Source organism: Podarcis cretensis (assembly GCF_951804945.1).
Source record: "Podarcis cretensis genome assembly, chromosome: 11".
Lineage (NCBI taxonomy): Eukaryota > Metazoa > Chordata > Lepidosauria > Squamata > Lacertidae > Podarcis > Podarcis cretensis.
Window position 1 is genome coordinate 2272174 of NC_137180.1, and position 26253 is coordinate 2298426.

Here is a 26253-nt window from a genome sequence, read left to right on the forward strand (position 1 = left end):
CCAGCTGCTGCAGAAGATCAACCAGTCCATACTCAAATAGGAAGCCCCAGTCGTATTTCTTATTTCTTTTAAAATCAGGTATTCCAGATGTTCCAGGGGCTTCCTCCCTCCTCTTTCGCATCTTTCGCAGATTTGTAATCCAAGGGTCTTCTTCTTTGTATTCTAACAATGTAGGCTTGTGGTTGGTAGTCTCCATCTGTACTAGCCCTTGCTCGCTCTCCCCCTGTTCCGAAGCTATCTCTTCTGATTCAGCTGCAGATTTTTCCCCAGTCAAATCCATTGTACCTTCAGCAGAGTCATTTATTTTAGAGTTCAAGGTTATGAGTTGTTTACTCATGACCGTAGTCTGCTCCTCCAGTTTTCCCACAAGAAAAAACATTCTTTCTAGCTCTGCCTGTAGTTTTCCATCTGCAGCCATTGCAATGTTTCAATGTTTCCCCTAGGGGGATTCTAGTTACTTAATAGTCTTTTCCAATAGTCCTTTACTTTGTTATTTCCCTACTTTGTTTCCAACCACTTTAGTTCAAATGTAACAAATTAAGTCCAAAAAGTGTTAAATAATAGAGTTTTTAACTTTCGCTGCCCGTTTGACAGCTCCTTTGACAGCTGTCAAACTCCTCGTTCCTTATTCTCCAGCTCACATAAAAGGACACCCCCGGGTCTGGGGGGGTTCAAACAAAAACTTCTAAAAAACCACTCTTACTCTCCAGCACACATCTTCTTCTGTCAAATTCATGCAAATCTTATCTTTTACAGAACACCAAGGAAAGAACTCTCCACCTTAGTTCTCCGATCTTTGCTTTAGATTTTCTGTAGGCAGGGGGGTGCGGACTTCCCTTTAGCACATCCCCCGATCGTGCCGAATTCAAGGATAAGCTTTTTAGAGTCCAAATTCCAATCTACTCACGGATTAATTAAAGTCCGAATTTCAGGGAAGAAAGTCAGCGGTCTCCGGCCATGGCTCGCGGCTTCGCTCCACTGCAGTAGCGGTCTACTCACAGCACCACGCCACTCCCCGTACCCTCTCCGCAGCCTTTAAAAAGGCTCTTCGTGGGTCGGGGGGGCGCTTTAGGTGCCCGCCGAGTCACCAGGTCCGCAGGCTTCCGCGCCTGCGGTTTCTAAGGGTCCCCGCGTCGCCGTCGCGGTGAGACCCGTTTGCAATGGAGCCGATTCCCTCCGGAGCTCGGAGGGAATCCGCCATTACTTGGATCGCGCTAACCCGGAAGTCCGAAACTGTTCTTAACCTGAAGCACCACTTTAGCTAATGGGGCCTCCCGCTGCCGCCACGCCACTGCCGCACGATTTCTGTTCTTATCCTGAAGCAAAGTTCTTAACCTGAAGCACTATTTCTGGGTTAGCGGAGTCTGTAACCTGAAGCGTCTGTAACCCGAGGTACCACTGTATGAGCCAACAGTAGAGTTAAACGAGTCCAAATTTATCAAAAAGAGGTTTCCCCCTTGTTTTTGTGGGACAACTTTTGTTTTCAGCTGTCCCAGCGCTATTGAAGAATTCCATCCCACCCTGAGATTATTTCACCACCCACATATAGAATGTTGAATGCTGGGTGGGGGACGGAGAGCATTTTCATCCAGCCCTCATGATTTGAGCTACCTTTTAGACCAGGCATAGGCAAACTGGCCCCCCCAGATGTTTTGGGACTACAATTCCCATCATCCCTGACCACTGGTCCTGTTAGCTAGGGATCATGGAAGTTGTGTCCCAAAACATCTGGAGGGCCAAGGGTGAGGAAGTCTGTGCTAATGGTTCATTACCCCACAGACCAACAACTCCAAGGGAATTAGCCTGGGTTAATTAGTTTTTAAAAACACATGTTTGACTATGCCTGGTCTAAAAGGTAGCTCAAAAAATAATGTGACTGTTCATCTCTACTCAGGAAATCTTTATTATTCAAACTGCAGCCTTAAAACATGCTGAATTGCCATAACTAATGCTGCCAACAGCAGCTTTAAAGCATCACTTGAGAATGCAGAAGCTTAAAAACAACTGATTGGGTGGGATAGGGAGCAGACAACTCACAGCAATAATTGCTGCCACCCAGCAGATGGAGTACCTGCTCGTTCAGCAGGCAGGGCTTTTTCAATAAAGTTCCCATCCATTTGTTTAACTAGTGAATAATAATTTAATAATAATAATTTTATTATTTATACCCCGCCCATCTGGCTGGGCTTCCCCAGCCACTCTGGGCGGCTTCCAAAAAATTATTAAAATACTATAAAACATCAAAAATAAGGTTAATCGGGTATGAAACAGTGCTATTTAATCCTAGCCAATGTGGAGTAGAGGTTAGAGTGCTGGACTAGGATCTGGGAGACCAGGGTTCAAATCCCAGCCAGCTGCCATCTCTCAGCCTAACATCCCTCACAAGGATGTTGTGAGAATGAAATGGATAGGGCCAAAGTTCTTTGGAAAAAAGATTGAATATAATAATAATAGTAATATGAACTGGGAATTTTATTTCATTACATGTTGTGAACAGACGTGGGCTTTACAACAGCAGCGATAAGTGATAAAATAACCAGCCTGACGTGCTGGGTTAATTTTAAAGCACCCCCTTGCCAGTTTGCCATACATTCTAGCACTAACTCAACTGATACTGCCTGTACTTTTGCATTTCCATTCCCTCTGGCCTAACTGCTTATAATTCATAAGACCACGCTGCCCCCTGCCACCATGTCCCACGTTACGCATCGGGTGTAGCGGATGTAGCCCACAAAAACGTCTGGTGTAATAAAATGTGTTAGTCTTTTAAAGTGACACAAGACTCTTTGTTGGCAGCGTGCCATGGTTTCCTTGCACTGATGCAACTTTTGTTAAATACATTCCTGGAAAAACAACTCTAGTGTGCTGGTAAAAGAGTGTCCTTGAAATCTGTGGAACAGGAGAGATGCGCACCTGAAAAGCAAACATGACTGATGGTAGCTCATATCTTGGTTAACAGGAAAAAGGAACTTGCACAGAAACCCCTCTCCCCTTCTTTCCCTTGGTATTTATCGCTTTTCAAACTGCTTGTGAACCTGTTGCTGAGGCCTCTGCATTTCGCGGATTCATCCATGTTTGGGGGGACAGAGGGAGGGAGGGAGATCCACTTTTCCTCCATTTTCAATTCTTTTAGCCTCTATCATATTATTAACCTTTCCCTGTTAAACTTACCCAGTACACAGAAGGTGAATACATCAGGGGGTGGAGGGTGAAGAACCTAACCTAAGCACTGAAATCAGATTTCAGACAGTTTTATGGCTACATCGCCCTCTGCTGAAATAAGGAGCTCTAAGCAAGGAAGAGTATTGTGAATGCAACTCTCTGAAAAGCATAAAACACAAGCAAAGAGTATGTGTGTTTGGCCAAGCTCTGAGGAAGCATGAAAAAAATCTTTAAGGGGTGTTGGAGGGGGGGACCTGCACGATTTAAACGAAGCTAAAACAGCTAAATGATGGCTGAGCATATTTAACAGACATGAAGTTGAGACTGATTGGAGGCGGGTGAATGAAAAAGAGGGGAGAGGAACAGAATGGAGTATCCTGGGAAAGGCATGGTTCAGTGACTGGGATCCTGAATAGGAGCCCTCTACACTGCAGCATTTTGTTGTGGTTCGAGGACCCGACCCCCGCAATGTGAAAAGAAGACACAAGGACACGTGATATAAGGTTAATGGGCAAGGAAAGACCACAACTTTATTGATTACAGCAGTGAAAAGGTATTGGCTTAGGCATTGGATCACGAAACAGGTGGGTTTATTCACCAGTAGGTGGAGCCTGTTGATGCTAATCCAACTATAGGCTCTCCCCTGATGTCACCGCGCGATGAGACGACGGCGAAGAATGAGGCCGGGGAGAGGCTGGCGCTGCAGCAAAAGGCTGCCGAACACGTCCCCTCTGTGGCACCTGGTTGGATGTCTACAGAGGGGCGTGGGCGCCAGCCAGGTGAGGTGGAGGCAGGGGGCTAACGCCCCCTGCTAGGGGCGGTGCTCGGGCTCCCGCCCACAACCACTCCCCTCTCTTCCAGGGAGGAGAGTCTTTGCAGGTCCCACTAATACTTCTGCATTCCTATACTGTAGTTTTTTGTTCGCCATGTTAATCAACAGCCTACTAAGGCTAAGTGCTAAGACTTTTGTTGTTGTTTAGTCGTTTAGTCGTGTCCGACTCTTCGTGACCCCCTGGACGAAAGCACGCCAGGCACTCCTGTCTTCCACTGCCTCCCACAGTTTGGTCAGACTCATGCTGGTAGCTTCGAGAACACTGTGCTAAGACTACATTCTGCAAATAGAAACATACATGGTGAAGATGCTAGTTACTAAAAACCTTGCATGCATTTCCACACACACTTCATTTGTGTCAATACAGTCTAGGGTAGACCATTCATTTCTGTTACCATAACAGAAGAATTTTTTAAAAAATGTGTTGGACATTGAAAATATATTATCTGCATTTTCCCCTTTGATGTTTTCCTTGCCTTGTTGTGTTGTTTGGGAAATTAAAAATAAAAATTGTTTGAAAATTAAAAATATTTGTTCCTCCCAACTTTTGGACACTCACCTAACTTTTCTTCTTTTTTTGTATTCTTCTCATGCAAAGAAAGAAGAAAAACTGCATGGTGAAGGTTGTCAGCTGGGCAGCTGGGTGAGGTTCTGGGCATAATTTGTTGTTCTGGTATTTTGTGCGCATATATAAAAGCCTAAATAGTCTGTGCCTTTTCATAACCAAACTTCTCTACACATGTGTGCACATGTTGTGGGCACCAAACAACAAAAAGGAGCAGCTGGGACTAAATCCAGCTTTCTCATTACCCTGTTGGTGCTCTTGGCAGTCAATTATCTGATAAGGTGACCCAGGCATAGTCCTAACTGCCTGACTGCAGGGCCGGCTCACACATGAGGCAACTGCCTCGGGTGGCAGGTTCCACAGGGGCAGCAGATCCTGATGAGGATTTTATTAGCCTCTTGTTTCTGATGTAGAAACACCCCATTTTTGGTGTGGACAGGGGTTGGCCCCTGCCAGGGTATGGGCCTCAGCTGTGGCAGCATCTCCTCTCCTGTTCACCAGCAGTTGCTAAAATCTGCCCAAGGGAGGAGACCAGAAGCGACAACCACAGAGAGGCAGCAGGATGCTCCCTCACACTCGGAACAAGTGCCAGCTCCTCCTCCACCCCAAACTTGGCTCTGGTGGGGGAAACAGCGACAGTCCAGGATCCAATCAGAAGCCAGGATGGCTTTGGGAATTCCAGTACTGTCCCTGGAAAAACAGGACACTTGGAGGGTATTTAGGTACTGTATCCAGGGTTTTTTTTTGGGGGGGAGGGGGTTATATATACAAGTGTGTGTGCCGTCGTTGTGTACCAGGCATTGAGTGGTGCTCATCAGCTGAAAACAGGTTTGCCAGATAGCAATAGACATGACCCAGATAATAGACTTTTGACCCATTTATGTTGGTGACTGAAGGAATCAGCACAGATCTGAGTTTTATGTGTGTTTTGGTGTTGTACGTCACCTCGGGGGATTTCAAAATCAAAGGCTGTTGGGTGGGGGAGGGGAAGTACCCTAAATAAGTAAATAAAATAATCTGAAAACATGACTCATCAAAGCTTCAACAACAACAACAACAACTTCATTCCTAAGCTGTGGGCCTAGCACCAGAATCTTACCACGCCTTCACTTTCTTCGGGTTACATAAGTTTCCCCGCAACAATAAGATGTGAAACAGTGGCATTGTTCACCCATCATACAGAGACAGGTGATTCTAAGCATTTATTAAGCATCCACTGCACAGGTTCCCTTTTATGAGCCACATCTGCTGAATATTTTGGAATGGAAATTACATCTGTAAATTAATTCTTCAGAGTAAAAGCTACAGAAATGGAAAATCTCTTCTTATTCAAAGTCATTCGTGGTGCCTGTTTTAATCCACCCTCCAACCCAGACTTTTCGCTGGTATCCATAGCAACAACTCTTTGTATTTCTTCACACCGAACTTCTGCAAATAGTGTTAATTTGGTTGAACCAGAGGTTACTTTGAGACCCTCCTTCATTAGAGTTTCAAATTAGTGGCATACATTAACTTTAATGATTAAAGTGACCTTTTGCGAGAAAGGCTTCACCTTAATCAGTTAGAATGATGGGTACTCCTTTCGCCCGGTTTCCTTTGTCCTCTGGAGATTTTTTGTTCAGACAGCAGCCTCTGTTGGGTACATGCTTAGATCAGCTGCAACAAATGATGCTTGTAGCAGGGGGTGTTCTGCCTATAGGACCAAGCTGTGTGTATCAGCACTGAGCCTCCCAGCAGAGACAAATGACAAGCAGTCCCCCCCCCCTCCATTGATATGCATCAATAGATTTAATATCAGACCCATTCACTAAAAAATGACCCAAGAAGCCTAACCTGAACAATGCAATCCTAAACAATACCAAGGGCTTGGGAAGAATGGCAGGGCCACTGTGGCTTGCTGGTCATGGTGATATGGAACATCATGAACAGATTGTTACAGTATTGTTGCATTGTGAAAACATCTCCAAGAGTTATGCATCTGTGTTTAACTAGGGACAGTGCATTTTGTTCCAAAATTCTTTGGAAGGATCCAGGATAAAATCATGTAGTATGACAAACAAAACTAAAATTTAGCTGGCTGACAGAAACTTGTCTATAGCCTAGTTCAGAATAAAGTGTGATGCAACATCTAACTCCTGCCTGAAAGTATTGTGGACCCATTCTGTGTAATCCATTGTGTGTTTGTGTATGTACACAGTTGTATGCATTCTGTACACAAATGCGTGTGCGCGCACACACAGAATCCAAAAGTGGCACAGCTATTATAATTCAGTAATGAAGCCATACTTCTGAAAAGACAGTAACATATAACAAACAATTTTTCTGTATATGTGCAAGAGTGTGAGTGAAAAAGCACTTGGATGAACTGAGTTTAGGGCTGTGTGACTAATATGGAAATTGGAGTCACTAATCCTTTAGTGCCTTGGTGACAGGAAATGTCCCATAATGAAGCAACCTTTTTAAAAGATCCCATCCGTCTTGGCATTAAGTCCTCTTGATTATTAAAAAGACTACTATAATATGTATTATTTCTTATTATTTTCTTATTTCTTCTTAATGATTTTAAATATTACTCACATAAGCTAAATTAATATATGATGTTCTCTATAATATTACATAGTTGTTCAGGTGTATTTTTCTCTGTGTGTTCATAATGTGTCCTTTACTTATACAAAAACAGAAAGATGACCACCAGGCTCCAGGCAAGCTAGAGGGGTTGCCCATCGCCTCTGAGTAGTTACTGTAAACAGATTTTGAAATTTCCCTTTTTAAACCAAATGCTTAGTACTTCCTGCCCTGTTTGCTTGCACAGCTATTGAGCCCACAAAGCAGCTTCCTTTCTCTTGAAACAGCCACATCCTGTTGTCTCTCCTTCCATTTTCCCCTGGTAATTTCCTTCAGGGGGGAAGATGCTGCTCTCCTCAGCAACCGTCTGGCCATTGCAAACATATCTTGGGGAAGCCTGGCCAGGGAAGAGGTAGTTGGGGTGGCCAGTTGGGAACGGGCCTGTTGCTGTTCCACCCTCAAGGCCAAACTAGATGTGACTTTATTTTATTGGCCCTTGCACAATTAGGTTTGGCTGTTTTGAAATAGTGAGGTGGGGGAGGGGGCAAGAGACTGGCCCTGATCTGGCTCTGGCTTCTCTGCACCAGCTATTCACTTTATCAAAACAAGAATGAATACCCACATATTTATTTGGGGCCTCAATCACCCCTTCTGAAGTGGCTTTTAAAAGAAAGAGCTATATGTTTGCTCTTAACATCAGAAGCACCCTAGGGATGGGGAATGTCAGACCCAGGGGCCCAGTGTGGCCCTTCAGGGCTCACAGTCAGGCCCTTGTGACTCACTTCAGGCCACACCCTTCACCAGCCTGGCTTTGCACCCCCCTTGAAGGTTCATGGGCGACAGAGAGGGACGGGCTGCGCACCCACTGAGACCTTTGGCCTCACTTCCCTGTGGTGTGCGACCCAATGAAGGTTTCTCAGGAGGGAAAGTGGCCCTCAGGCTCCCTGGTGCAGTCCATCCTGTTTCCTACAGAGTCCAACCAGATGCCACCCAGAGAAAGCCCACAGGCAGGACATCAAGGCCATTGCCTGCCTGCCTGGCTGTCTGCCCCCCTGCCCACCCCAAACAGCAGGTCTGTAATTTCCCTTAAACGATTCTGCTTGCACAGGAACACATTTCTCTTTGAATAGTCTCTGTCTGATGATACTCATCTGGCCAATCAAAGAAGCAAATTAAAAGCATCTTGATCTGTCACAGCCTGTGTTGAAAGATGCACTGGCTGTTGTTTCAGAGCAATTTCACATTAAGATACATAGTGGTTAAACAGAGGAAGAAATCAGTAACTGCCTGAGTATTCTTGCACTTTCATTGTTGCTGCAACATCGTGATACACTTTGTGCTTTGACGCTGTTTACAAAAAGCCTCTTCATTTACAAGAATCCATTGTGTTTGTTGCACACTCTCTCTTTGAAAAGAAGAGTTTCAGCCTAACTTCACCATCACACTCATTCTTTGGAAGCTTCCTGGCTGTCAACAAGTTTGGTCGCTGTTATTGCAACTGGCAATTTTCGTCCAAGATTGCAGCTTCCCTTCCTTCACTGTTCCCCTTTTAGCCATTAGCTAAAATGTGAAGTCCCCAAAGGGTCTTAGCACATTAAAACTGTTGACAGAATCTTGGCAGTTAATTGGCAGTAACAAACTCATCAGGATACTGTTGGGAATGCAATGATTTAGGAAGCTTTAACTGTGAGGTCTGCAGCTGACTCTCAGCATAGAGGCTATTGAGAGGCCAGGGAGGCAGCTTGCAATGTCTCTTTGCTTCAGGGGTCTTGCAAAATAAAATGAAATATTATGTTTCATCTGTTATTTAAACAAAAAGATAAATTAATATCTAAGGCTTCATAACTGTGCAGCTCAGATCCCAGGATGAGCCAAAATATGGTTCTGAAAGCAGGAGGAATTAGGATTTCATTAACTGTGCAATCTCAACATTTCTTCCTGGAGTTGCGGAGATGGCGGAACTAATCTCTGACTGTGTACACACAATACTTTGAAAGCACCTTCTCTCTCCCCTCCCAAGAAGTGTTGGGAAGTGTTTGTCCCTCACAGAGCTACAATTCTCAACACATTTAACAAACTACAGTTCCCTGGCTTATATGGAGGAAGATGTGCTTTAAATATGTGGTGTGTATGCAGCCTTTCTCCCCTCTCGCAGGCACACATATTATTCAAGTTCCCTTAGGAAGGTAAGACAAATAAGCTGTTCTTATTTTATTTTATTCTGTTTTGTTTCTGTTTTTTTTAAAAGTACAAGAGAGTGGGGTGCTCAATAAAGTGACATCTTACACACATTTATGAAGTTTGTGGAATGCTCGCCTGTCCCCTTCCCTATGCCTTTAGGTGTTGGGTGAAAACAATCCTCTTCAGCTAGGCCTTTGGCTGATGAACATTCTATGTGAAATGTGTTTGTGGTATTCTTGGTTTGTGTAGTTTTGGTTCTTGTTTTCATTATGTATTTTATGCTTTTATATTGTATTTTTATGTTGTCAAGCACTCTGAGATCTTTGGATGAAGGGCAGTATACAAATTTTAAATAATAATAATAATAATAATAATAATAATAATGTGAATTGTTTGCAGCTGAATCATGTATCACAGAGCATGTAGCAATAGCCTAATCCTTGGTTATGTTAATATATTCAGCGACATGAAGGGAGTGCTTTGCATACAAGTGATTGTACTGCCATGTTACCTTCTTCACAGAGAACGCTCGGAGTAAACCTGTGGTTGCTGCTACCAAGGCCTTTCTCTTGCCTTCTGTTCTCAGTCTGGCTGTTCTTGGGATTGCTAGAGATATCTGGTACTGTCCCTTCTTGTAGCTTGGCCTGCAAACAAACTAGCAGGAGCCCAGTCAGATACCAAGCTTCAGACCAGTTCCTTTCTGAGGAATTATTTCCATTCTGCTGCTGGCTGGGCTAAATAGTTTACCCCTTAAAATGGATTAATTTGTACATTTTGCTCCCTCTATCCAGTTTGTCTGGTATCATTGTGCAGAACTCTAATGATGCTTGAATATTTCCTTTAAGGGGCAATGGGTTACATGTGGTTCACAATTTTTGTGCCTGACATAAGAAATAATGAAGTTTTGCAGCATCTTTGGGGAATGGATGTTGCTTGCATTTCAATTTTGAGCTATTAATTTTTACACCCATCTGTTGTTTACCTTAGGCACTGTAGAAATGTACATTCATTTAAATAAATCAATGCACGAGCAGGGAAGAGTTAATAGCAAATTTTGGGGGCTGTGTGCTGAACCATAAAGAGCCAGTGTCACGTAGTGCCTAGGGTGCTGGACTCGGACTAACACCTGAGAGACCAGAGTTCAAATCCTGACTCAGCCATGAAGCTTTCTGGGTAACTTTGAATCAGTCACTGTCACTCAGCCAAACCTACCTCACAGGACTGTTGTAAGACGAGGGAGAGGAAATGTCTGCCACACTGAGCTCCTTCGGGGAAATGTGGGACAGAAATGTAATAATAGGTACACTAAATAAGTATTTGATTTGGACCACAAACAGATGATGGTAAACAACTGCTTCTATGAAGACCTGCAGCAGGATTCCTCCTCGGCCAGGGATGAGGAGCCTGTTGCCCTCAGGTGTTGTTGAACTCCAACGCCTATCAGTCTCAGCCAATGGGCAAGGATGATGGGAGCTGTAGCCCAACAAGATCAGGAGAGCTTCTGGCTTTCCATCCCTGCCCAGGCAAAGGGAACAGAGAATGGGGAGGCTGGAGGCTGGAGGCTGGATACAACAGGGCATGCAACAGTTAATTCACTGTGGAGCACTCAAGATAGGTGGGAAACGTTGCCAGGAATAGACTCTTGCCTCCTGGAGTGTAAGTGACCTTTGCAGACACTAGCCTTTGTCTGAAGAGTTTATGTATTTGCCAAGTCCTTACTCTGTCCATTATATTTATTCTCTCTTTTGCATGCACACGCACACGCACACACAAAAAGGCTGCATTCACACAGCAGTTTATTCCATTTCCTCAGCATTTCCCTAACTTTTAATTTCTGCATTATATTTGAACTTTCACATGACATAAAAGCCACTTCAGGAAAACTAATGGAATACAACACTCATCTCTGTGTTATTCGATTCCACAAAAAAATCAGTTTACAGCCCCCTTAACCCTCAAAACCGTGGGAGTAAAGTGATAAAAATTGGGGCCTGCTGTTTTCATGGGGGAACAGGAGGCTGTGTGTGTGGAAGAAGGGGGGCCGAGAAGCTGACCAATTGCATTTGTTGTGTCACACCAGGCCCACTGGTATGAATGAAGGTTAGCATGACCTGTTCATAGAGTGGTCAAAAAGCCATAGTGCCATAACATAGCAGGTACTGCAGCGTGAAAGGAACATAGGAAAACTGATGCAAGATTCCCAGTGGCGGAGGAAGGGGTGGGTGGGAGGCGGGCGTCCCAGGTGCCATCTCTGAGGGGGGTGACAAGGCTCCCCGCGGGGGGCTTGCCCTGCTGCCATCGCACCGCTGCAGCCGCGTGTGAAGGATCCTCTGCTTGCGGCTGCAGCGGTGGTGGAGGGATCCCGCCATCATCCATATGACACCGTACGGCACCGTTGGCAAACTGGACTATGTATGGTGCACATGCACCGTACGTACAGTGCACGCACATGCGTCGTACGTAGCAGCACATGCACAGCGCCACTTGAGCGTCGTACCGACAGCAGCGGGATCCCTCCACTGCCGCTGCAGCTGTGAGTGGAGGATCCCTCCACCGTTGCTACAGCCATGAGCAGAGGATCCCACCGCCATCCGTACGGCGCTCAAGCGGTTCCGTCGGCAAGCCGCCCAACTACATACAGCACCATGCATGCACCGTATATAGCGGCGCACATGCATGCGCTGTATGTAGCAGTTTTGCGCATGCGGCATACATATGACGCAAGCACATGCCACGCCGGCCGGTTTGCCCCGCCCCTGACAGCCCGCAACGGGTGCTGGTTCTCCTTCTTTCGCCCCTGAATATTCCCCAAAGGCAAGCAGTATCAAGAACGTTAACTGGATTGATGACCCGTATGCCACCAATACTCCAAGTTACTTGTGGATACTACTGACTTCCTGAGGAAAGGACAATCCATTGGCAACCTCCCAGAGAATACCATCCCAGCTAACATGGATTTTGAGGCCCTTACAAAAATAATACAAAGATGAAACACCATCCTTTTGGTGCTACCGGGCATCTAACCCCCAAACTCTGCCACTTCCCACTTACCCACAATTACTTCCATTCTGTAAAACAAACAGGCCAGTCTCTATGCAAAGTAATGCATAGGACAGAAAGCAGACCCCAGACATGTTCCTTGCTCTTCCTAGGGCACATGGGACTAGCCTGCCCATCTTCAACCCTGAGAAGCACCCATTTATGTCTGCCAAACTGCAGGGGTCAAATCACAGGCAAACACAATTTATGGGTGTTACATATTTAAAAAGAAAGTTTGCTCCTGAACTTGGGAGGACCATCATTTCAATAAAATTATACTGGCCCAGCTGAAACTGTCTGAAAATCAGTACTCCCTTTGACCCCCTTTCTGGCTGCACCAGACACAACCTGAGTGACAGGCTTCCAAACAGTGTTGATAAAAGCAAACCGCCCAAAAGCAAGCTGCCCATTGGCGTTTAAAATGAGAATTGTTTGTGTATAGGGGGAAAGGCATTGCTGCAGTCCTGTGCTGCCAGCCACAGCAGAGCTGAGTGGAGGGAGAAGCCAGCTAAGCAGGGGGGTACTTGCCAGGAGGCAGAGTCCCTATGCCAGGTCCAGCCTAGTCCTAAGGTCAGGAGTATCTCAGTTCATGTAGTCAGATGATCCGAGGGTCAAGAAAGTGGAGGGTCCAAGGTCACAAGAAGCAGCAAGGTCTGGCCAGGAACAATGAGAGCCAGAAACCCTGCTTAAGAAACCTGGAGCCAGCTGGTTCTCATCAGGAGCAAGAAGGCTGATCAGCAGTGAGTCACTTTACCGTCTGCTCCTTCAGGCTGCTGCTCAGCAGGTGAAGCCAACTCCCGGCCCATGACAGGCATTATTTATTTTTTAAATTATTTAAAATTAGTCAAGTGTGTTTGTGTGTAAGTAAGTAAGTAAGTAAGTAAGTAAGTAAGTAATGTAGTTTACTTGTTTCAGGCCTAGGTCAGTCTCATTTTGCTAAGCAAGAAAAGAGGATGGGATAAGCAGGAAAGGGAATTACGAGTCTAACCCATAGCTAAGTGTAAGTGGTTTTGCTCCAAAACAAACAGCTCTGCCTTGTAAGCCCTTACGGGGTAAGTGGGAAACGATGTGGGCATCTATAGAATCCTGCACTCACCAGCAGTCACTTGAATACTTTGTTCTGCTCTAGATTTTATTGCACCCCATAAACAGCATCTGTTAGCACATGCTCATTAATGTTTGTTTAACTTACTAACCCTGGTTTTGAAGGAGACTCATGTGTAACTTTTAACAAAGGTGTCATGAAATCTCTTGTGCTTGCTTTTAAATGGTTCACATTAATTATGTAGGTCTGGCAGGGAAATGTGTAGCACACTGCAAGACCATTGAAAGCAAGACCAAGGAATCAATGTTTTCTAAAATCAATAGTGCTGTTTATTCTTATTGCCTAGCTGCCGTCAAATCAAGCCTAATGTGACGCTTAACAAACTCCCCATTCAAGACAGAAAACGCTAACAGGCTTGTCTCGTGGCTCTGACGGAAGCTCAACATCTACAACATTAGATTGCTTTATTGTGTTAATTGGCTCTGGAGGACTGTGGGATAAATTTCTGGCATTTACTATTCACGCTTTCATTACAGCCTCCCTTGAGGATGCTGTGACTGCATGTAATGGGTGCATACTCAGAGTGTGCATGTGTGCTCCTGCACACATGCAAGAATGATGGAAAATGGATCTTCCACATTCCACTTGAGCTTCTTTAGTATATAACCTGGGCACATAAATTTGCAATGCCCAAAGGTAAAAAAAAGCTGTCAGAGTGGATAAAAATCACTATTTAAAAAAAAAAGAAAATGCAGAGGTAGTAAGTATATTTTATTTACTTTAAAATAATCTGGTTTAAAGTGAGTTTAATGTGGAATTTGTTTAGCTTCACATAAACTCTTAAAACTGAATTCATGACATGGTAACACAAAGACCCAATGTGTGCCTTTCTATGTAAAATATCACATTGCGGAGAATAAAATGTTTTTGACATTAACCTTAAATATGCCACAATAGCTCACATAGTGGGTTTATTTCAATATTTATATCAAGGAAATGGGACGCAGGTGGCGCTGTGGGTAAAACCTCAGCACCTAGGACTTGCCAATCGCATGGTCGGTGGTTCGAATTCCCGCGGCGGGGTGCGCTCCCGTTGCTCGGTCCCAGCGCCTGCCAACCTAGCAGTTCGAAAGCACCTCCGGGTGCAAGTAGATAAATAGGGACCGCTTACCAGCGGGAAGGTAAACGGCGTTCCGTGTGCTGCGCTGGCTCGCCAGATGCAGCTTGTCACGCTGGCCACGTGACCCAGAAGTGTCTGCGGACAGCGCTGGCTCCCGGCCTCTAGAGTGAGATGAGCGCACAACCCTAGAGTCTGGCAAGACTGGCCCGTACGGGCAGGGGTACCTTTACCTTTACCTTTATCAAGGAAATAGCATGGATATGTCCCACTTCATGAAGAAACATTCTGCACAGTAACTACCAGGCTTTGCTCCCATAAAGTTCTGGGCACTTATTATTTCACAATCCAGCACACTCATAGGTATGTCTTCTCAGATGTATGTAAGCCCTACTGAGGTCAAGGAAACTTACTCCTAGGGAAGTGGGTACAGGATTAGAAGTCTGTCTTCAGACAGAGCCACTGACCTTCCTTTCATGTGTAGGAGGGGACCAGCCAAAGTGAATCTTGTAACCCAGGTGTGTGGGGGGGGGGACTTTTGGTCCTCCAGATTTTGCTGAAGTGCAGCTGCCATCGTCCCTGTCCATTGGCCATGCTGGCTGGAGGGAGCATGAGCTGGGCAACATTGGGAGTGCCAAAGCTTCCTCACACCTTCCATAGCTTCACAAATACCCCTTTGTCGCTGAGGAGATACATGGCAAAAGCACATGAGCTGCTTGATCAGGCTTTTGGATTGAGCTCCTGAGTGGTCTGCTTCATTGCAACAAACTATAGTGTTAGTTTTAATTGTTGCAAGCAAACAGTTGGTATCCGTTCTTTAGCAGGTAATGCATAAATCACAAAACTAGCTTAAAACCCTTTTACCCTAGGTAATTTAAATATTTTGAAAAGGGGAAGTGCAGAGGGAAAACTTTAAAAGTGCTACTTACATAATATCAGATGGGCAGCAAAAATATGATGAAGAAATCAGATTAATCAGTACTTATTTCAACTTTTTATGGACTGACTTTTAGGGCAAAGTCCTCCCAAGGTCTCCCCAATCTTAACAATGATTTAAAACAGTAATTTAAAACATTTCAAATATGAGCACCACACTTATGTGACATTATCTTATTCTTTGCTTTTGAAACAGAGTGGTTGGTTTGCGGAGAAGGGAGGGGATAAAGAGGAAGTAAGGAAAAGATAGTAACTGGAGCAAGTTATGGAATTTCCTGAGAGGAAGCCAAAGTTTATCAGCAGGGGAAAGCTCAAGGATATCCTAAACAAAGAGGAGCACAAGCAGAAAAAGGCACACTGGTCAGTTAGATAGACCAGACTTTGTTAGTATTATGTCAGTAGCCTTCTGCGCTGAAACTCTGCTCTAGATGCTTCTGTCCATAATTTCATCCTTCTGGAAGTGAAGGGAGCAAACATGATTGAAGATTTTATAAAACACCCCTTCCCAGTTATGGAAGAAGAAAATATTTCAGCATGGTGCACCCACTGATAATTAACCTGAGCTGATGTTTAACTGAACTTTTGATCTCTCATTGTGCTGCATGTAGTACTGTATAATGTATACTACTGTTGCTGTAACCAGTGCTTTTTTTTCTAAACAAAATGTTTAGGGGTCTGCGTACCCCCAGGAAAAAAAGCACTGGCTGCAACCAAACTCACAATTTTTGAAAAGAAGAATTAATGTATGATGAGTCTGTTAAAAGCTATTAGCTGTGACAGCTAAGCAAAGATTCCAGATTCAGAGATAGTACATGCCGAAGATTAATCATAGAATCATAGAATCATAGAGTTGGAAGAGACCACAAGGGCCATCAAGTCCAACTCCCTGCCAAGCAGGAAACACCATCAGAGCACTCCTGACATATGATGTCATCTGGCAGTGGTTCATTGTCCAGTGGTTCTGAGATCACATCTGCCAGTTCTATTAATACTCTTGGATGCAGTTCATCTGGCCCTGGAGACTTGAATATATCTAAACTAGCCAAGTATTCTTGTACTATCTCCTTAGTTATTCTGGGCTGTGTTTCCTCTGCTGAATCATTTGCTCCAAATTCTTCAGGTCGGGCATTGTTTTCTTTATCGGAGAAGACTGAGGCAAAGAAGGCATTGAGGAGTTCAGCCCTTTCTGTGTCCCCCGTTTGCATTTCACCATCTTCTCCTCTGAGTGACCCCACTGTTTCTTTGTTCTTCCTTTTGCTACGAACATACCCATAAAAGCCTTTTTTGTTGCTTTTAACCTCTCTAGCAAGCCTGAGTTCATTCTGTGCTTTAGCTTTTCTGACTTTGTGTCTACACGTGCTGGCTATTTGTTTGAATTCTTCTTTGGTGGTTTCCCCCCTTTTCCATTTTTTGTACACATCCTTTTTTAATCTTAACTCAGTTAAAAGTTCTTTAGATAGCCACCCTGGCTTCTTTAGGCACCTTCCATGTTTCTGTCTCATTGGTATTGCCTGAAGTTGTGCTTTTACTATCTCCCTCTTAACAAACTCCCAGCCATCATGAACTCCCTTTCCTTTTAGTATTACTGTCCATGGGATCTCACCCAGCACTTCCCTAAGTTTTATGAAGTCGGCTTTCTTAAAGTCAAGAAATTAAGTCCTAGTATGCTTGGCTGCTCCTTTCCGCTGTATAGTAAACTTCAGAAGAGCATGATCACTCGCGCCTAATGATCCTTCCACTTCTACCCCACTAACCAGGTCATCAACATTGGTTAGGACCAGATCTAAAATGGCTGTTCCTCTTGTTGCTTCTCCCACTTTCTGGACAATGAAGTTGTCTGCAAGGCCAGTGAGGAATCTGTTTGACCTTATGCTCTTGGCTGAGTTTGACATCCAGCAAATATCCGGGTAATTGAAGTCCCCCATTACTACTATCTCCCTTCCTTTCGCATGCTTGGCCATCTGTTCCAGGAAGGCATCATCTATGTCCTCCGTTTGGCTTGGGGATCTATAGTAAACTCCCACAATGAGGTCCCTGTTACTCATCTCTCCCTTAATTTTGACCCAAATGCTCTCACTTTGGCTTTGAGGTTCTAAATCTTGGATCCCTTCACAGGTATACACATCCCTGACATATAACGCCACTCCTCCTCCTTTCTTGTCTGGTCTGTTTCTCTGAAATAGATTGTAACCCTCCATTATTACATTCCAGTCGTGGGACTTATCCCACCAGGTTTCAGTGATGCCTATGATGTCATATTTAGTTTGCTGTACCAAGAGCTCAAGCTCATCTTGTTTATTACCCATGCTTTGCGCATTAGTGTACAGACATTGAAGTCCATTAATCATTCCCCCGTGTCTCTTATTTAAGGATTTTTTCCTCCCACCACTAGGTCTGCGTGCTGTTTGCTCCATTTGGTGTATGACATTCGGATGATCATGTTCATCAATTGATAGACTCCTACCTTCAGGAGCACTGTCTCCCTCCCCCACATTAGTCAGTTTAAAGCCCTCCTGATGAGGTTTCTGAGATTTTTGGCAAAAACATTCCTCCCAACCGCTGTGAGGTGCAGCCCATCGCTTGCCAGAAGTCCATCTTCAAGAAACTGCAGTCCGTGATCTAAGAATCCAAACCGTTCCTGTTTACACCATTTGCGAAGCCAGCTGTTCACTTCTACTATTTTTCTCTCTCTCCCTGGGCCACGTCGTTCAACTGGGAGGACAGATGAGATGACAATTTGTGCATTTAATTGCTTCAATTTCCTGCCCAGAGCCTCATAGTCTCTTTTGATCTTCTGGAGGCTATTGCTTGCAGTGTCATTGGTTCCCACATGAACCAAGAGGAAGGGGTATTTGTCAGTGGGTTTTATGATTCCTTGTAGTCGTTCAGTTACATCTTGGATCTTAGCCCCGGGGAGACAGCACACTTCCCGAGACATCTTGTCAGGCCCACATATCACTGCTTCTGTTCCCCTCAGTAGGGAATCCCCTATCACCACTACACACCTCCTCTTAGGTCTGGTTGGGGTTCTTCCGTGATCTGTCCGTTCCAAGGTCACCTGCACATTCCCTGAGGACTGACTTTGCTGCTCGTCTTCATATACCTGATCGACTGTAACGAGGGAGAGATCCTCAAATGGAGTCTGCTCTTCGTCTTCCATTCTAGGGGAGAGGACCTCAAAGTGATTGTGTATTTCTAAACAATCAGAGCGAACCCTGGGCCTCCTACTTCTTTGAGTCACGTTTCTCCATATATCTGGCTCCTGTGTTGGTGAACTAGCCTCCTTCTCAGGGGAGTCCCCTGTCTCCTCCTTGGTGGAGACGGTGTGCTGTGTTGCTTCCAAGAAGAGCTCCAGCTCTCTAATTCTTTGGAGCGTAGCCACAGGTTCCTCCAGTTGCTGGACTTTGTCTTTTAAGAGGGAAATCAACATGCAATTGCTGCAGGTAAAGCTGCCTGCAACCTTTGGCAAGATGGCAAACATTGTGCAGGAACCGCAGGCGACTGCAGCTGTTCCCTCACTCTCCATCTTGAGAACGTGTCGTTGGGGCTGGCTACAGTGGTCCTCCATCATAAGAAGCGTGCAGACAGGACAAGTAACTCCCTCCCAAAAAACCCTAGGTCTCCCCCAACAAACGTTTGAGACTAGCTCCCCTAAATCTAAAGATAGAGCAAATAAGCTCCTCCCACAGCTAATCACCTACCTCAACAGAAACCCTGCCCCCTCTGACCTTTGCACAGGGAGAACAGCTAATCAGCCACAAGAAACACACACAGGAGAAAAACCTTTTTGCTCCTTCTTCAGCCGCTGCCCTACAAGCTCATTGAAAGGACAAACATTGAAATAACACCCCCTTACAAAAACTGTTTTTTAAACAAATACTTTAATTCTTTAATATTTTGTACAATCCAAAAGGTGCACAGATGGGCATTCAAGCATTCAGCGTAGGCAAATGTCCATATCAAAAACAGCAAAGTAATGTACTTGGGTAATAGTACACGTTAAAATTCCATAAAATAAATAAATTAGTTCACATTGTCTTCAGTGTGCATATGCACCTTAATTTCTATTGTGTTCTTGTAGCCTGCTTCAGAAGTTCCAAATCTTTCCGTCGGCTAGTATTTGCTCTGGCACAGCTGTACTCTTCCAGCTGCAGAGGGATATACTTTTCCATTTGGCCCAGGCCCTGTCTTACAGGACTGGTCAATAGCTTGATCCAAGATGGTCTGAAGTTCCCTCTGAACCCAAAGAAGCCTATGCTCCCTGAAAGAGGAAAAATGTATGTTTCAGAACAGAATACACATCATCAATAACGGGCAACGGATTCAACATTTGAAATGTTCCGTTCCAATATCATAGCAAACTTTGAAAATTTATCAACACTGAATATGAAACAGCAACTTGCACAGCATCTTTTGCATTCCATTTCTAGAAAAGGAAAAGGCACATTTTAATATGTAAAAATAAGAACACACCCTTGTTGTGAAGATTTGCTGGTTTTGCTGCTCCCAGGGTCATTAAAGCTTGAGAAATGTTAAGGTTTTTTATATTCCCTCTGGTGCTTAATACAACTATAGACCTGAGAGAAAGAAAATGAAGGGATAAGGTTGAAGGGGAGAGAATAACACTGATTTACTGCCACTAAAAAGTATCATATTTTAAGTAAGTATCATATTTTAAGTAAGTATCATATTGCAAGCTGCTTTGGAAAGGCAGCATATAAAATTGTTAAAATTGGTGACATCATATTCATAGAGCCGTAAATGTGGAACATCAATATGACTAACACACTTTTCTATAATAAATTGCCATCTGGAGAAAGCAAACTTTTTTAGAAATAAAAATCATGCTTACTTTGCAAATGTCAAAATTTGCATATTCATAACAAATTAATCCGGTGTAGCACATTATACCTACATTTTTTTAAACATGGTAACAAAAAACAAGACCTCTAACAATCAATTTGTATGAATTTATACTGAATTATAATATCCATAATGCCTAACACATTTGTGACACAATTTAAGCAATCACAATCTCCTTCTTACTTCCTTTTCATTTGATAAAAAGGTAATAATTTTCCATTTACATTTTCCTGGTTGTATTGCTTGAGAAAAAGGCTATTTTTTCTTCCCAGATGTCCGGAGGGGGAGGGGAATGATAGGCTTCTGCCGTGTGTGTGTGTGTGTGTGTGTGTGTGAGAGAGAGAGAGAGAGAGAGAGAGAGAGAGAGAAAGAGAGAAAGAAAGAAAGAAAGAAAGAAAGAAAGAAAGAAAGAAATCACACTGAAGTTAGGAAGGGATTGTTTTCACTTGCTTTCCAGAACAGTAGCTTTATTTGTCTGACTGTACCAGAAACATCCTCTGAATACTTATTTGAGAGTAAGCCCACCAAAACCAGTGGGGCTTACTTCTGAGTAGACCTGCATAGGAGTGGAACTCTCTACTTTCCTAAAAAAGCAAATTTCTAATTTTTGGGGTTGGCAAAGGTCATCTTGGAAACATATGGGCAGTTCCTGAAGAAGTCTCAGAAGCCTTGTGGAGATGAGGATTCAGTGATGTTTATTGACTTGGTCCTCTTATATGGCTAACAAAAACAGAACTAGGTGAACACAAATCACATGCCTTAGTTGCAAAAGTTACAAAATCAAGCTTTTATGGACATAGAATTTAGATTTCTTTCTAGCATATGCCAGATGAGCCCTGGAATGCAACTCCTACCACCCCACCAGTCGTACCTCGGGGTCAAGCAGCTTTGGGTTGAGCGTTTTCGGGTTGCGCTCTGCGGAGACCCAGAAGTAACGGAGCGCATTACTTCCGGGTTTCACTGCTCACGCATGCGCAGACACTCAAAATGACGTCATGCACATGCGCGGAAGCGGCAAATCGCGCTCCAGAGACGCGGGTTGCGTTCGCTTCAGGATGCGAACAGGGCTCCGGAACAGATCCCGTCCGCATCAGGTACCACTGTAACAGAGTACAAGAGTTCTTTCCTTAATTTCAAACACAGAAAGTGAAAGTGATATGAACAATTCATAGCAGTAACACAGGTACCTTAAGCACCATTCTCTGAAAAACATTTAAGTATTATGAAAAGAAGCACCTCTGTGCATTTTTAAAAGGAAATGCAAAATAGCTTAAATGCCACTCCTGCAAAAATGCTATTTGCAAGCTGGTGTTTATTCTGTATTACATACCTTTGAGGAATTCCAGTTTTGACATATTCTTCTAGATTCCTTACGTTTGCTTCAGAGAAAAATCTCTCTTTTGTTACTTTGCCAGTGCAGGCATCAATGACTACGGTAAGAACACCCACAGCACTCAAGGGAAACTTAATGCCACTGACCTGAAAGTACAGACCTCATAAATCACACTCCCCCCTTTCCCCAAACCAGTAATTTGTAAATACAATAATCTGCTGTAAATTCACAGTTCCACTGCATTTATCATCATTTGGCTTCCAGATGGCAATAGTGTATTCCTGGCAGTGAACAATTTCCTATGAATTAGTCTTTTCCTTCAAAATCTTTGCTGATAAGATTTCTATGGCCCTCAGGTTAGGGCTTTCCTGTTTTCTTTGTGTAACTGAAGCCACTGACACATATCCATGTCCTTTCAACAAACCCCCTTTGGGCCCTGTAATAATGGCTTCTGATCCAGTGATTACAGAGCTCCAATTATTCTTTCGCTTAGCCTTAGGAAGGCCATCTCTGTCATCAGTGAAAGAGTTGTTCAAAGCCCCTTTTAAAAATCAGAGGAGAACCATCCTCAGAAGCTTCAGTTTGCCATGTTAAGGCAATTAAAAATGCTAATGCTGCAACTCTATTTTCCTCCGATTTCCCTGAAAGATTCAAGTGCATTTACCTGCCCACTGATTCAGTTCTAACCTTCAAACTCTGGTGCCTGAAGACCTTCATTTCCCAGCTGCACATTTGGCCCCAAACCAGAACTAATTTTTCATCACTACATTTAACCCCTTAGAGCTGAAGTAAATATCCCCATCTGAGCCGTCTAGGAACGTAAGAACAGCCCTGCTGGATCCTGCCAAAGGCCATCAGTCCAGCTTCCTCTTCTCACAGTGCCCAACCAGATGCCTGTGGGAAACCTGCAGTCAGGACTTGAGCTCAGGAGCAACCCCCCCGCCCCCCGCCCCCCCGTGGTCTGCCTCATGAGGGCCACCCACAGCCTTCATGGCTTGCGGCCACTGACAGCACTCTATACTCTAATTTAATCATCGTTTTAAGGCAGAGGTGGGGAAGCTGGAGTCCTGCAACACCTGGAGGGCCACAAACCTCATCTGCCCAGCCAATGGTCAGGGTTGGTGGGAGTTGCAGTAATATTGTGTTTTAAGTGTTGCAACTTCCCGGGGACCTTAAGAGTGAAGGGTGGGTAATTAATAAATAAAGATAAAGCAACTTCTGCAGTACCACAGGTTACACACCCCTCTGAACATGTAATTGTAAGAAGCCCAGTGCACTACTGACATTCACCACTTTAAGAAATAGTACAGTAGTACCTCAGTTTACAAACTTAATCCATTCCGGAAGTCCGTTCTTAAACCGGGGCATGCCTTCCCTAATGAGGCCTCCCACTGCCAGTGCCCTCCCACCGTTCGACTTCCGTTCTTAGACCAAGGTAAAGTTCACAAACCAGGACACTTTTGCAGAGTTCATAAACTGAATCGTTCGTAAACAGGGTTGTCCTTAAACCGAGGTACCACTGTATTGACAAAAACACAGCCCCCTTGCAGTTGCTTCCAGGTTAATGTCAGACAGATTAGAATCTGATGTTTTCACTGTGCCATGATGTCAGACTACCCAAAATGGGGGACAGCACGCATTTGCATAGCTGGTTGTACAATGGACAGTACAAAAGAATATGTTCTACAGTGTCCGGCACATTCAAAAAACATCCGCAATGTCTATAATTTCTGGGGATGTTTAAATATCTGCCCTTGTCAAAAGCTGAGGGGAAAATGTTCATTTGGGCTAACATAAAGGCCCCGTGTTGGACTGGAATTATTATTTTTGAAATATAAGTGACCCTGTTATCTGTTGGATTTAAATCATAGAACTTGGGGAACCAAATTTTATTTACACCTGACTCGATGTTTTATTTTTCAATGTCCCTTAATCTGGTTTGAATATTGCAATAAATATATTGATCACCTGAATTATACAAGAGTTCCAAGGCAATACCAAAAGATCTGAGTTGAAACCCTCTAGATTTATAAGAGTCCTTAAGTAAGAAAGAAGCAGACTCGAAGGTTGGCAATGGAAATGGCAGTGCAACCAGTATTTTATAGTGTTGGCCCACACCCATTATTCAGTCATGTGTATGTCTATTTCTGCACACATTGCCTCCTGCTTGATTGAACTTGGGATACGTCTCAAGAAACCTGAGTGTATCTTATTCTAAATCACTAGTATACGCTTTAAATTTAAATTTTACCAATGGTATTTTGAAAACAAATCAATATGCAAAGATGCTGCAAATAACAGGAATGCTGAGGATGCCAAATTATTCTCTTATTCTTTTCCCCCAAGCTTATGCTGATATGGTTTGTTCCTAAATGATCCATTTGCAAACACCTACACAGGTAATGGCATTCCTGCATGATGTTAATAAAGGCTTGTGGTAAAGAAAGATTGCAAGAATACTTACCAAGACATAAGATTCTTCATTCCTTTGCAATTCAACTGTGTCTGGAGACTGAATTTTCACAAGGAGGTAGGTTTTATGAGGATCACTGGTAAATGCCACCTGAATAGAATACAATTAATGTTTAAAAGTAGCCATTATATGAGTGTATAGTGTATAATTTTTCTATTAGAACAGGAATGTCAGGTGACAGAAGCCTACTGTGTTGAGATTTGGGTGAGGACTAGAAAAAGTATATTCACAAGTACAGCATCATACAATAAAAGATGGAAAACCTTATATTCCTGTTGAAGCTTTAAAAAGTTGTTCAGTTCATTAAAAGCCTTTTTTTCCTGTAAAAGGAAAGCTTCAAAACACACCGCAGAAAAAAACAGCACAGCACAGAGAAATGTGAAAGAAAGAAAAAACAAAAGCCTCAAAAGCATAACGGAAAGGCAAGATTAAAGTGATTCTGTTTGGCTTATTTTCCTCAACTTTCCCCAAGCTAGATCTTTAGGATCCTCAGCTACACCTGCCCCCTAGGAAGGGTTGGGCTGCAGGGCTGGATCTGCTGCTTTGCTCTCCCCAATCCCACCTAGGATTCCCTTACAAATAATGTCCAGCTGTGCAGTTTCTGGTCAGGCACATTCACCACCCTGTGTATCTGTCTAGCAGCTAACACTGAGAGGCAGTGCTATTAGGAAGAATTTTGCTGGATAAGACCAAGGTCAATCTAGCCTAGGATCCCATTTCTGACCATGGTGATTCAAATGCCTATGGGAAACCCATGAACAGAAATGTGAGGGCAAAAGCCCTCCTGTCTGTGTGTGTGTTTGTGTGTGTGTGTGTGTGTGAGAGAGAGAGAGAGAGAGAGAAACTGTTGTCTATCCACTTCCTGTATAATGGAGCCCTGCTTGGTTGCCGCTTGAGGGTTTCCCATAATGGGAATGTGGTTGGCCACTGTGAGAACAGAATGCTAGACTAGATGGACCACTGGCCTAATTTAGAAGGGCCTTCTATTCTTATTCTTTCAAAATATACATATCATGCAGATGCAGTCATTTCCAAATGATTTCAAGTTTTGCTGAGATTTTAAACATGATGCTGTTCAGCAATGTGATTTCCTAAAACTTCTCATCTTATCTCATCTCATCTCTATCCATCCCATCCTTCAGTCTGTGCTTTGACCCATCAGGCCACCTCATTCTTCTTACATTCAAATCCTGCCCCATTTACTCATGACTGCGAGTGTCCTGTCAACACGGTTGAAAACCCTGGGAGAAACTGCAAGAGGTTATGCGCTAATCAACCATATCGCTTTTGATGCTGTGCCCTTTTCCCACCTGAGTGGAGCCACATTTCTGACAGGAGCCCGTAGTCTTTGTGGGCATTCTTTTCACCACAGTTGGCTTCTGGAAGTACTTTGGGTAAGCTTTTGTCAAGCAGTTACTGACAGACTTTGGCCGAAAGCTGGCCTGAATCTTGACTCTTTCACATCCCCGAAAGGAACAGTAACTGTGGCCATCCCTGTGGTATTTGGCTTGAAGAAACAAAAACAGCAGCCTGTACATGAACACACAAAAACAAAGAACAGATCACACTTTATTACAAAACCAGCAGTGCTGGCACTATTCCTTATTTCACATGGCTCCCATGAGGCCATTTGCCAGAAGTCAGGCTACCTGGTATCTTCATTGTATGTAATGAGCTGAGATTAGAAGCACCTGCTGTAAGGGAGAGGTCTTACCTGTAATCCCAGCTCGTTACAGTTCCTGTACAAAAGACACCTGTACACAGAAGCAATCAATCCAGCAGATTCCAAACTAGCCACCATGACCAAGACCAAAGAGCTGTCCAAGGATGCCAGGGACAAGATTGTAGACCTGCACAGGGCTGGACTGGGCTACAAGACTATTGCCAAGCAGCTTGGTGAGAAGGTGACAACAGTTGGTGCAATAATTTGCAAATGGAAGAAACACAAAATAACTGTCAACCTCCTTTGGTCTGGGGCTCCATACAAAATCTCATCTCGTGGAGTTGCAATGATCAGGAGAACGGTGATGAAGCAGCCCAGAACTACACGGGGGGAACTTGTCAATGATCTCAGGGCACCTGGGAGCATAGTCAGCAGGAAAACAGTTGGTAACACACTACGCCATGAAGGACTGAGATCGT

At 43.9% G+C, this 26253-nt stretch overlaps 1 protein-coding gene across 3 annotated transcripts in view; it reads right to left on the bottom strand.

The window, feature by feature from the left end:
• Nucleotides 1-19304: 19304 nt before the first annotated feature.
• CEMIP2 (cell migration inducing hyaluronidase 2) overlaps nucleotides 19305-26253 on the bottom strand; it is a 60936-nt gene continuing 53987 nt past the window's right edge. For all 3 annotated transcript variants that reach the window (XM_079996005.1, XM_079996006.1, XM_079996004.1), the window contains exons 20-24: nucleotides 25422-25641; nucleotides 24103-24201; nucleotides 21636-21784; nucleotides 19916-20019; nucleotides 19305-19703 (exon numbers count right to left, since the gene is read on the bottom strand). In XM_079996005.1, coding sequence (XP_079852131.1) covers nucleotides 19507-19703; nucleotides 19916-20019; nucleotides 21636-21784; nucleotides 24103-24201; nucleotides 25422-25641 — 769 coding nt within the window. In that variant the 3' untranslated portion in view covers nucleotides 19305-19506. The remainder of the gene's footprint in view (nucleotides 19704-19915; nucleotides 20020-21635; nucleotides 21785-24102; nucleotides 24202-25421; nucleotides 25642-26253) is intronic.